Source organism: Nannospalax galili, unplaced genomic scaffold, assembly GCF_000622305.1.
Source record: "Nannospalax galili isolate Female #2095 unplaced genomic scaffold, S.galili_v1.0 scaffold38, whole genome shotgun sequence".
Taxonomy (NCBI): Eukaryota; Metazoa; Chordata; class Mammalia; order Rodentia; family Spalacidae; genus Nannospalax; species Nannospalax galili.
This window is the reverse complement of record NW_008342636.1, coordinates 1,156,566-1,169,314: the sequence shown is the minus strand read 5'-3', so window position 1 is coordinate 1,169,314 and position 12,749 is coordinate 1,156,566. Positions and strand designations below refer to the sequence as shown.

General features: G+C 42.4%; 1 protein-coding gene across 5 annotated transcripts in view; it reads right to left on the bottom strand.

Annotated features, from left to right (window-relative positions):
• Nucleotides 1-284: 284 nt before the first annotated feature.
• Znf608 (zinc finger protein 608) overlaps nt 285-12,749 on the bottom strand; it is a 112,223-nt gene continuing 99,758 nt past the window's right edge. For 3 of the 5 annotated variants that reach the window (XM_017799550.2, XM_008838720.3, XM_008838718.3), the window contains 6 exons: nt 10,118-12,572; nt 8,133-8,550; nt 7,390-7,562; nt 4,207-4,360; nt 1,969-2,050; nt 293-1,276 (listed from right to left, as the gene is read on the bottom strand). In XM_017799550.2, coding sequence (XP_017655039.1) covers nt 1,270-1,276; nt 1,969-2,050; nt 4,207-4,360; nt 7,390-7,562; nt 8,133-8,550; nt 10,118-12,572 — 3,289 coding nt within the window. In that variant the 3' untranslated portion in view covers nt 293-1,269. Of the gene's footprint in view, nt 1,277-1,964; nt 2,051-4,206; nt 4,361-7,389; nt 7,563-8,132; nt 8,551-10,117; nt 12,573-12,749 lie in introns of those variants that run through there. The other 2 variants (XM_017799551.2, XM_029566230.1) reach the window with 2 other exon arrangements.

Genomic DNA, 12,749 nt, shown 5'->3' with positions numbered 1-12,749 from the left:
ACTGTCCACATGTTACCAGATTTAAAGGTTTGAAAAAGCATTCCAGCCACCACAGACAGCACTGTCTACCAATGTGTAGTGCTACGCTTCCACGTTTGGAGTAAGCACCATGTATTATATACATGGTCACAGAATTAAATACAGTGCTTGGTTTTTAGACCTGTGAATCCCGTGAGAAAGCATGCGTATATTCTTGTTTTATTTTTCTTATATTAAGAAATCCTTCTTTGAAGGTTAGAATCTCCACCAATCAACTAGAAAATAACATCAGACACACGAGAAGCCATTGTTTAAAAAAAAAAAAAAACCTTTTTAATTCTGATTGCCAAATTATTTAAGGCAAGTATAAAAAAGGAAAGCATTCAATATACATTTTACATAAAATAAACTAGATTACAGCATAAAACAAGTAACCAGGCAATTGCGTTGAAGTCTTCGTCTAAAACTGGATAATTGTAAACATTTAAAAAAAAATTAAAGGATTGCAGGACTATTCAAGTAATAGAACAATCACAGATGTCTCTGGTATGCAGGCTATTGGGTTATTTGCCATTCAAGATTATCAAGAAATGACACCTCATTATTCACAGATGCTCATTATTCCCCCATTTTAATCTCTACATTATATATACAACACGGTTTCTGTGGTTCTGGCAACCCCATGCCTTCCAAAAGTATTTATTTCCACAATAAACAAGTACAAACAGTGACTACAGGAACATTTACACTGATGCATCTTTAACAGGAGCCACCAATTAGACATCTAAATTGTACCAAGTGTCGTCATCACAGCTGGCCTTTCTGAGGGGCTTATGGGAGATAGATGAAGGATATGCAAGTTCAGGCACACTGATACGGAACATTATTTATTTACAGTTTTAAAGGAAAAGGAAAAGAAAGTAAGCCTGTTGTGGCTAACACTTTTTAACATGACAAATACATATTTTTTTATTTCCTTTACTGAGTGGTTTGCAACTTGGCAGCAGACCCTGTGTGTGCGAGCCTGGTTACTGATACAAAAAGTAAAGAATATATATATATATAATATATATGTATATATACAGATATGTATACGTATATATATATAAAACAGAAGTTTAATTACAGCAACATTTGTTACTCTTTGATAAAATCTGTAATTTACAAAAATGAAATGACTGGTTTTTGCCTGCCATTAAGGCATTTCAAATTAACACCATGGAACTGATGTCTATATAAAGCGCTTCCCCATGTGATCCCATCACATGACACTGGGCACTTCCCATCCTGTCATTCTCTGCAAAAGAAGAACGCATTTTAGTTCAGATAGATTCTGTCAGCATTTGACACAACAATGTGAAAATACCAAGACGGAAAGGCTCACTTTAGTTAGTTCCAATTCACTTGTGGAATTTCCAAGACAGTGAAGAAATACAAAATAATGAAATACATTTTGAGAAAAATGTTAATTTTATATTGGTAATCTTTTTGAATTGTTTTCCTTCTTAGAACAACTTGAGGGATAATTTAAAATACTACAGAACAAACATTTACTTTCAGCATTATGATAATAAATTCCTCCACTTACAATTTTACTTCTAAGTATAATAAAACAAAGAGAGTAGTTTCCTGGCAAGTTTATTTTTGTATTTCTGCGGTGCTAAGGCTAGAATCTAGGGCCTTGCACATACTGGACAAGTGCTACACACCACCGAGCCACACCCTAGCCCCATGGATATTTCATCAGCGCTACAGGGATTACCTTTGCTTAATCTAAGGAAATTTCAACCCTTCTAAAAATCAATCAATTTCTTACTGATCTACATTGCATTTATAGAATGAGGCTCATGAAATCTGAGTCCCACATGAGGCATGTGATATGGAACAGAAGAATTCAGGTTTTTCACCTGCAAAGTCTATATTCACTTCCTTGCAACCATTAGCACATTTCTTTCTAGAAAACCAGTTCCAAGAATAGGGGGTATTTACCTTCTCTGGGCAGGAAACATTCCTGATGCAGATGCCTGGGCAGCCACCTGCTGAGAGGCAACGAGGGCAGCAGAGGTCAAGCCTAAGGGGTGGAAAACAGCAGGGTTTCCATGACATTGGGAAAACTGGAATAGATACAGGCCCAGTAGTAAAAGGCACAGAACCAGCAGCAGCAATCTGTCCCTTCCTAAATACTCATGCGAAGTATTTCTTGCAGGAAAGACAGATTACAGAGCACTTGGGCTGGCCAGTATCTATCCCTTTATTGAATACTTGCTGGTTTTCTTAATAGCTATTCTGAGGATATAGTATTCTATCTCTCTGGCTCTGCATGGGGCTAAGTGGTTTGCATGCATTCCTGAACAGGAAGCTCAAGAGAAATGATAGGTACCAACTACCAACAGGAACCAGAACTCACAGTGAATTATAGAAGCAACATGCTATTTGATTAGAACACTTTTACGGCTTTTATCACTTTGACATTTTTCCCAGTGATTTAAGCTGGATGCGTCTGAGAAAGTACACGGAATAAATCAGTCAAATTCAGAAAAACCTGCACTTTTCTAAGTTTAAACCAAACTAAAAACAGTCTTAATCTATAAGACAATGGAGTCAGAGAATGGTACACTTTCAGAAGGAGCTGATGTGCTTAATAGAGAACATATTTTTTAAAAAATCCCACAGACAATAGCTCTGGGAACCTTTGCATGGTAATGCATGCCAGTAATTCTGGAGGTGGAGTTCAAGACCAGACTCAGACTTTCCTGTGCCATATCTATACGGGGTGGGGGTGGGGGCGGGGGAGGGGACAGAAAGGAGAAACGAAATAGGTCCCAGGAAAAACAAAGCAAACAGGCAAGATTAATCTTTCCTTCCATGTTCTTTATTTGGACATGTTTTCTTATCCTAGAGATAATTTAAGACATTATACAACCATATATAAAAATGACAAGATATTTGTTCTGCTCACACATACTCTCCCGCATCTGTAATGCATTAGAAACAAAACCCGCTTCTCTTCCATGTTCTCCCCACACTCTATGGCCTGGGAGAATATATAGGCTCTCTTTTAACTCAAGTAACCAGAAGTGAATAAAGAAGCCTGATAGCATTACACTGTGCATCACTTCCTGCATTAGGAAGCATCTATGGACACTCTCTTGCTTTATATTCACACAACAGGCTGCAAGGAGATTTGGCCATTGCTATGGGCTGAATTGCGTCCCCTCCCCCAAAGTTCCCATGTTGAGAATTAATTCCCAGTTTGACTATATTTGGACACAGAGCCTATGCAGAGGTCATTAAAGTAGAGTGAAGTCATAAGGACCTCATCTTGAGCTGACAGGCTTAATGCTCCTGTAAGAACAGACCCCAGAATGCTTGCTGCCCTGCCCTGCCCTGCCCTGCCCTTTGAAGACAGAAGGAAGCCTCATATAAGCTAGTAAGAAAGCCCTCACTAGCACAGCTGGCTTCCAGGGCTCCAGCTCCAATCTCCAGGCTTGGGGTGATATACATTTCTGACATTAAAATCTGTGACATTTTGTTGAAATCCAGGGCCTGACAAAGAGCAAAGTCCAAGTCAAGTGGATCTGTTGGTAAAGGCTGTGCTTTCATCCACCCCTTATGAGGGGACAGATAAGATATGCTTACCTAGTACACCATGAATGGATGTCAATTCTATGGCAGTTTACAAAGGTCTCTTTCTGTCTCCTTCTCTGTCTCTCTCTCCCCGCATCTTTGGTGAAAGCCTCATATCAGTGAGGGGCTGCGAAGTGCCCTTCAATTAGGTTCTAAAATGTTAGACCTGATCAGACTCCTGTTGTTACTTGCGCAGGGAAAAGGAGCAACTTCAAAGGGCTGGAGCTATCAGGGCAAATGATTTCACAGAAACACCTACCATCTCTCCCTTTCCCTGAAGTAGCTATCTGATCGTCTGACTGCTACATTCTGAACCCCAGACATTGGCCACCACCCTCAGTCTGTGAGATAATAGTAAGCCTCCGATAACATCAACCAGTGACAGTTATTAAGAGGTAGCCACTGTACGTCTCAATAGAATACAAAGATGTGGGAGCAGTCTTAGATGTGTCATTAGGAAATACTAGGAAATGAATGTTAAAAATCTTCCCCAGAGCTAATGTTATACAAAGTTCAATCATTTTACTTCAGAACAGTGACAGGCAGTCATAGCGAAGCAGAAAGGAAAAGAGCACAGTCCACTGGGAAGAAGCTGCTGACCTTGAAAAGGGTCATATTGACCAGGGATGAGAGGGTAACCCATGCCAACGTGGGTGTGGTGGTGTGTGTGCAGGTGCCGCTGGCTGAAGGGGGAGTGGCGATCCCGGTCCCGCTCGGCCTCCCGTTCCCGCTCCGTGGAACCCTTCTCCACAGGCTAAAGAGAAAAGAAAAGTTTTCTCCCTTAATGTTCCAAAACATAACCATCAAGAATTCCAAATCACCTTTCTCCCTTCTGGGTGATACTGTGTTCATGACCAAAAAGTAGATACTTAACTATTTCAAATCCTGCACTGATACGTTTCCTAAAATTCTTCTCAAAATTCATTCACAATTCCTGTTTAGAATCTACTTGGTGTCTTCCAGGAATAATTTTTTAAAAAATTGTATTATTTTTATTTTATGTGTATGAGTATATTGCCTGTATATATGTAAGTGCACCCAGAAGAGGGCATTGAATTCCCCTGGAACTGGAGTTATGCATGGTTGTTAGCTGCGTGTGGTTTCCGGGGATCTAACCCGGATCCTCTGCAAGAGCAGCTGGTGCTCTTAACCACTGAGACAACTTCCCAACCCCCAGAAATAGTCTTTATACATGGATTGAAAAATAAGGGTGTCTTTGAGAGTTTTTTTAAGACAAATTTTCCAATTATACTTTCTATTTCGTGGAAGGAACTTAATTTATAACTTAAAAACAAAATTCTGTATTCACTGTGTTCCTATAAAAATACACACCTTAATTCACAAGTTAATATACAGCACCCTTTTACATTGAAAATATTATATTATATTTATTTTATTTTATTATTTTTATGTTATGTGTATGCATGTATTGCCTGCATGTAGGTAAGTGCACCCATGTCGTGCAATGCCTGCAGAGGACAGAAGAGGCTTTAGGATCCCCTGGAACTGGAGTTATGGACAGTTGTTAGCTGCCATGTAGGTGCTGGGATTCAAATCCGGGTCTTCTGCAAGAACAGTCAGTGCTCTTAACTGCTGAGCCATCTCTCCAGCCCCCAAAGATATTATAATTTAATCATTTTACACTTCTCTTTCCAAGTGCACACCCTATCTGGGGATTCCACATCTGTGATTTAGCCAGCTTTGAATAAAAAATGTTACAAAGAATATTGGCATACTAAAAATATATAGACTTGTTTTTCGCCTCATTGCTCCCTAGAGGGTACAGTGCAACAATTTTTCTATCATGTTTGCTTTGTACTAGACATTGTAGATAATCCAGACACAGCTGAAAGTAAAAGGCCAAGTGTGTGTAGATTTAGGCAAATGCCTTGTACATTACTTTCTTAGAGGAACTGGAGCACCTGCAGATTTGGCATTCCCAAGAAGTACTGGGACCCATCGCATGCACACCCGGTATCTTAGCAGTCATCGGGAAGTCCAACTCTTCTGCACAGCAGAGACAGTTAAGGATTGTGTTTTTCAAATACATTTCCATGTTTAAATTTTTTTGATTGATTTATTTTTATGTTATATGTATGAGTGTTTTGCCTATAGGTATGTAAGTGCATCCGTATTGTGCACAGGCCACAGAGGCCAGAAGAGGGTGTTGGATCCCTCTGGAACTGGAGTTAGGGACGGTTGTTAGCTGTCATGTAATTGCCGGGAATTTAAATCAATGTTCTTCGGAAGAGCAGCCAGTGCTCTTAACCACTGAGCCATCTCTCCAGCCCCATCAAATACATCTCTACCTTTTAGAACTAACTACCCTTTCTTAAAGCACTCGTCACTTAGAACAAAATCTGTGTACTAGAAGGAGGAATCTGAAAAAGACTCATGAATCCTTTCTCTGTGCAATGTCTAGTAGCCTTATTAATATTGTAGACACTGTATTTTTATCACTTAATCCTTCTCTTTTCTAACCAAGAACAATCACATCTTTTCATCTTTTCTTTAGTCTTTCTCTTTTATAGTTTTAGTCTTTTTTTAAAAAAAGAGTCTAGGACTAGCAGTTGCCATTTTTGCTGGGACAGCTTTTTTCCGCAAAGACATATCTGCAGGACTTCAGTGGAGTGAGAGGGACATGCCAATAAGTCAAGCCCAAAAAGCAGCTGATGTAGCCGTCACTCCAGGAGTGACTCAAGCTTGCGTGTGAGCCCCACACTACATAGGAGTCAAATTTGCGTCTGAATAACGTTAATGGTTTTTGCATACCATGTACCCTCAGCAGCATTCCAGATGAGCTTCTGGCCATCAGCGTGGACCATATGAATAACCAGGGCCAACAAAAGGATCTGAAAACGCAAGTCTCTACTGAGGTCAGCTACACAGAGATAAGTGATGCAGGCTGGTCAGCTTTATTGCTATACATGTTTCTAAGCATGAGGAGCTGGATGCACTGTCTGTACGGGGCTATTTCATTCATTAACTGCTGCCATGGAAGCTTGGACTGCACTTGCTATTGCCTTAAAAGGAAAACATCTTTGGTATTTTTGGTTTTTATTGCAGTGCTAAGGATGGAATCCTAGCACGTGCTAGCCAAGTGCGCTACCACTAAGCTATAGTCTCAGACTCAAGAAAACAATTTTAGGGGCTGGAGAGATGGCTCAGCAGATGGCTCAGAGGACAGGCTGCTCTTGCAAAGGACCCGGGTTCATTTTCCAGTCAGCACTCACAAGGTAGCTCACAACCATCCTTAAATCCAGTTCCATGGGAGCCAACGCTCTCTCTTGCTCGACATGGGTGCACTTACACGCATGCAGGCAAAGCACTCACACATAAAATAAAAACCAATCCATGCTTTTTTTAAAAAAAAAGAAAACCATTTCCCCCAAAATCAGCAGTTTGTGGCCTCTGGACCATTTAGTTACCAGAATGGTACAAAAGAGTCTTCTGGAACTTAATTTCCTAATGTTTCATCAACCACATTTTGCACCAAAAATCATTTCCTATAAATTTTAATTTCCCTAACATGCCTCTTCCTGGGCAAGCATATTTTGTATCAGAAAAGCTCACCACTCCCACACAGGCTTAATGATACTTTTCTAATCTGATGTGACTGCATCTTAATTTTCAGTACGCCATTCTTTATGTGTTGAGATAAAACAGCATCCAGAAATCCCAGCTGGATTCCCAAACCATTTATATTTCAAGACCGCTCCGTAGCTTGTCCCCTTTTCTTCCCCCAAACACAGTCCTTTTAACTATCAACAAAAGGAGGCTTACGGCAGGAGACTTGCTGCGGTATTGGTTGGCATGCTGCTGGAGCAGGTCCAGAGCTTTGGATTCACTGGTTGCTTTTGTGTTGATGCTGGGACTGGTATTGACTTTCTCTGTCTCTTCTCTCCCCGACATCTTCCCATAAACAGGATAATGAAATCCTGGAGAGAGATAGGCCCCTGTAGATAAACAACAAATGTCATATCAACTTACAGGCTACATCTTAAAAACAAAAATCATTTGGATTACATGAATTTGGGATATGAGTCAGACATCTGAAAATAAGGGGTTACATTAAGAATGGGCTACGTCATTGTTAAACTGTATGTAGGTTCTCTGATTTTCCTCTCTGGTTAATTCACCCTGATGAACGGAGGTTATAAACAGAATTGAGCTTACAGCCACTTCATCCATTTATGTGTCTGCTTAAGTGAAAGAAATAGTAACTGTAATGATTATGACAGTAAGTGCTTAGAATATTTTCATAGGCAATAAAGTATCTGTCAGTCTAACGTCTACAGCAAACCATCAGAAGCTACAGAAGCTAGAGCTGGAGGACTCTTGACATTTCATAAAAAAATACAATAAAAATCTCACATTAAATCACTTTCATCTTTGGAACTAAGTAACATTAAAAACAAGCAAAACAAATGTCATTCTTGAAGCGTCTAATTTATCTTCAGTTGTTAATAGCTAATATTTGAACAGAGCCTCTTCCCTCCAGTGTAGTTAGAACCCACAACACGTACCAGGATAACTGTGCATTAGGACAGGAGAGACAGCCCGGTATGCAGGATGGCTGGGATCATACATCTGTGGATAAGGATAAGCATGCAAGTACTGTATGTACGACTGATGCTGACTCATGGGAGAAGACACAGCCACTCTTGTCCCCCGAGAATCCTTCCAGTTCACGGGAGTCTTTCGATCATCATTTTTCAGTTTGCTTTCATCCACTGATTGAGAATCAGGACGCTTGCCCTCTTTGGGTTCCTCCTTGATGCTTGTTAAGGACACGGGAAGGCTGGACACACCACTTTCTTTGTTAGGAGTCTTCCTTGGACTGTCCTCTTTTAATTTCTTTTCTCTGTCAAGTTCTTCTGACTTTTGCTGGTCCAGATATTTGGGCTGGTATACATAATGATGCCATGTCCTTGAATCTGGATCCTAGTTTCAAAATAAAGATGTCTTAAAATTCCATTTTTTTTAAAAAAAAAAGCAAAGCCATGTATCTTCATGATATCACTATATGCTATAACTCCTCACATTAACTTATCATGTGTTCAAGTACTATTCCTCCTACTCTCATGAAGTAATGCCCGAGGTAGCCCTGATTATATCAATTCTTGAACAAGAGACTAAACCAACGCTTTAAAAGTGCCAGCAACATCAAGGTCACATTGCAGCCCAGGTGTGGGGCTGGGCCTTTCAAGTTCAGAGCTGAAGCCCTTAAAAATAACATCCTTAGACATATGTAACCCAAATCTCATTTTCACTTTATTAACTCACATAGGTAAAAGGGATTTCAAAAACTGTATGTCAAGCTAATAGTACATGTATACACACACACACACACACACACACCAGAAACAAGGAAAAACTCATTTTTTTTTAATACATTTTCTTCACTGACTACAGCTGAGGCCCAATATAGTGGCTCACTTCTCATTAATGTGCTAAAATCTTTCATCAAAAACAAGAAAATATCAAATAAGAAAACTTCAAATTAACAGTATACATTATCGCTTCCCTATTGTTCTAATGTAATCCTGAGAATCAGCAGTCTGCAGCATATGGTACTGAAAAGCTCAAATGGCCTTTATTACCCCAGCACATTCAAGGCACAAAATCACTGGGCATTCAGGCCCTACATGACCTAAGTCCCAACATTGGGCAGAAATGTACATGGGGGTAAGAGTTCTTGTTCTGATTCACCAGTGAGTAAGCACAGGGAGTAAAGTTGGGCTGTTGATTCTGGGAAAAGCCAGACTTAATGCTCACAGGGCTGCAGTGACTTAGGGTATCTGAGCGTGACAGAAGTTCTATCATCTGTGTGGTTTCATGGTGACTGATTTTCAGGTGTTCTCAGGCTGGCTGACCATGGGGCTCTGAGGGAACTGCTGAGGCCTGTCACCAAGACCTCCTGAGTCCCTCCCTGTACACCCTTGGCATTGAGCTCTGCTTTGGGTACTAAACAGCATAAAACAGAAATCTAGGCATCTCAGACCCTATGTGAAAGATACCCGGTCCTCAAAGTTCATTAAAAAGAAGAATGGAAAATGGGCATTCAGAGACCCAGTTTTAATATTTATTCTTAGAAGAAGCTACCAGAAATTTGGAAACATAAAACAACAAATATTTTAGGGCCTGGCCTTGAAAATCTCAGAGACTGAGGGACTACAGCAGCCTTTTAACAGAATCCTTCACTGTAGGCCTGGTAAGAAATTAAGGGATTTTGTCAGTTGCAGATTTACATGACGGTATGTAACACACACATCTACAGAGCGCATGTCCAGAGTTCCCTTTGCTACACACCATGACAAGTAAACAGTGACCATTGTACATTTTAGAGGTGTACAGTAACTCCAGAGAATCTTTAAAGATACTTTTTAAGAAAGAGGAAAACCCCCTGACGATGGCTTCTTCCCATCTAAGACGTCTAGCAGATCAAACCCAGGCATGCGCAGAACCTGGACTTCTCCCTGTCTGTTGGGGCCACACTCCATAATCTTACTTGTTTAAATCTCGAGGTTGGGTCTACACCTGTCTGCTTCATAGAGTCCATGACAGACTTCATTTCTACAGCCTCCTTAATAAGCTGGTGGTTTTCCATCTGCTTAGCTTTGAAGCTGTCGGCCTGAAGCTGCTGCTGGTGATTGGAGAGAAGCTGTGATTTACCTGTCTCCTCAGTTTTATTAGGCACTGATGGCCCTAGTTTAGAATGGTTTTTGTTAGGCTCCGGAGTAGAGGGAGCTTTTGAGATTGTGGCCGATGGCATGTTTTTCGGCTTACTATCTTCCTTGCCCAGCTCTTTCAAGGGGAGCTCACTCTTCCTTTCACAGTCTCCTCTCCCGCTCTGGGCCATTTTCTGTTCTGCCAGCCTCTGGTCCTCATAGTACTTCTCATACTGCTGTCTGTAGGCAGGGCTGGTGGCCATCAGAGACTTCTGGTCCATATAGAGCCCATAGGCATACTGGCCATAATAAAGTGACTGAGCCAGGGCAGGGTGTCTCTGTGTGATGACTGATTGGTGCTGAGGCTGCAGGGATGAAGAGTTATGGTCCATTTTCTTAGAATCTAACTGCTCTGCCTTGTCTTTTTTCTCTGCATCTTCCTCTGACTCTTTCTTGATCTTCATGCCTTGAGTGCTCCCACCATTGCCAGCTGCGGGGGCACCAACCTGTCCCGGGTGCATGTAACTTGGAGAATAATAAGGATCGTAGCCATGGTAATATGGAGAATGGGACTCTTTCAGTTGAGATGATTGTGCTGGGTTTGAAGAATGTCCTTTCACAACACCATCTTTACTAGAAACAATATCTGATGGGGAACTGGCCTTTGACCTCATGCCCTCTGACCTGCTATCAGAACCACCATCATCAGCAGCATCAGATATGTCAGAATAGGCTGGACTGTTGGTCTTGACCACCGAACCCTCAGCCCCATTCTGCGTTAAGACATGCAGTGGTGCCATCGACGCCTGCCCATTCACCAGCGTGCTGCATTCCATCCGAGAGGCACTCCCTATGGAAGGGCTGGGAGCGTTGTCCGTGAATGTGTAAACTTTATCAGCCTCAGCTTTGATGCTGGCCATGCGGCTCTCCTGAGACTCCGACAGTCCATTGGCCAGCCCTTCACTCTTACTGAGATGGTCCTTTAAAAAATGCCCAGATAAATCTTTGCCAGCCACCTTGGCGTCGTCTAGCTTCCCCACCTTAGCATCCATTTTGGGACTCCCTGTCTCTTTCCCTTCCTTGTCCTTCAGCTTTCTTTTCTCCTTTTTCTTTTTGTCTTTGAGTGACACCAGAGCTGGGTTCACGGTCATGGGCTCTCCCATAATTGTGGGCTTTGGTTGAATGGGTTTCAATGGAGGACTCTTTGGTGTAGACTGAACCACAGTGGTTGTAAGGGAGGGCAGTCCGGGTATGGACCCCGAGGTGGTGGATGTGAAGGCTGTAGTAGGAATAGCAATCAACTGTGGGGGTGTGGGGGCTGGGGCAGGAGCGATGGGTCGAGCACTTTTTAGTTTTGAGAGGTTTTTGTCCATTTTGCAGTTGTTTGCTTTTTTGCCCTTTTCTTTATCCCCCAAACTTTTCTTATCAATCAGTCCTTCTGCTTCCAGTTTGGGCATTTCGGCAGCTAAACTGCTGTCTGCCACAGAGCAACTGTCTAACGTGGCTGTCATGTTGGAGATGACAGGAAGGTTGCTCAGTTCATTGTTAAGGCCCTTCTTTTTACCAGAATTCTTCCCAGCTTTTGACCCTATGACAGAACCGGGGCCATTGCTCATCAGCTCTCTCTTTCCCTTGGGGGTCCCAGGGGGGTTCCCAGCCCCTGGAGACCCAGGTGCCTTCACCTGGTCATAAGCTGACACATTTGTGCTCGGTTCATTGCACTCAAGGGCCACGTTACTCAAGGCTTCCTCGCAGTCCGAGATCTTGTCCTCACTGTCAGGCTCAAACTCTAGCTTGTTTTCTGGGTCTAAGTGTGCATGAGCCTGGTGGTACCTCAGGCCATTTATGTGCTTGTACTTTTTGTTGCAGTTTGGGTGGGGACAATCAATTAACACTGGAGAAGAGCAGCCTTGGTCCAAAAAAGCAGTCTCTGGTTTCCCTTGCGGGGTGGTGGGAGTGCTCCTAGAATTCGTGCGGACTCGTTTCCCAGGTTTATTGTCCTCCGAACTTGAGTTCAGATCCAGCTCCATCGGAGGCTTGTTCTTCCTTTTGTTGGTGGAGGAAGGGCTGGCTTTGATATCTTCCGCGGCACAGTTTGGGGGTGTCCTTCTTCCACTGGCATTGAGGCTGCCACGCCTCCCTTTCCCATTGGCACCACCTCTGTTCTTGCTCTGCACCCCTCTGGACTCTGTGAAGCTGGCCTCTGAGCCGGGGGCTACAGCGGCAGACCTGGCTCTCTTTCCTCTGCCCCGGCCCCCTCTCATCTCCAGGTCACTTGTTGGAGATTCACAAAACCTAGGGAAGCAAGAAATGGATGTCATCATGAGCATCTCCAAAAGAGCCAAGGGACACAAGGCAGCAAAGAGCAGTCATCACCTTGGCAGCTTGAGGGCCAGGTGCGGCCGAGGGAGGGAAGGTCTATTCTTGTATTGACACACCTGCCAAAGAATAGGCTACCAAGTGGCTTATATT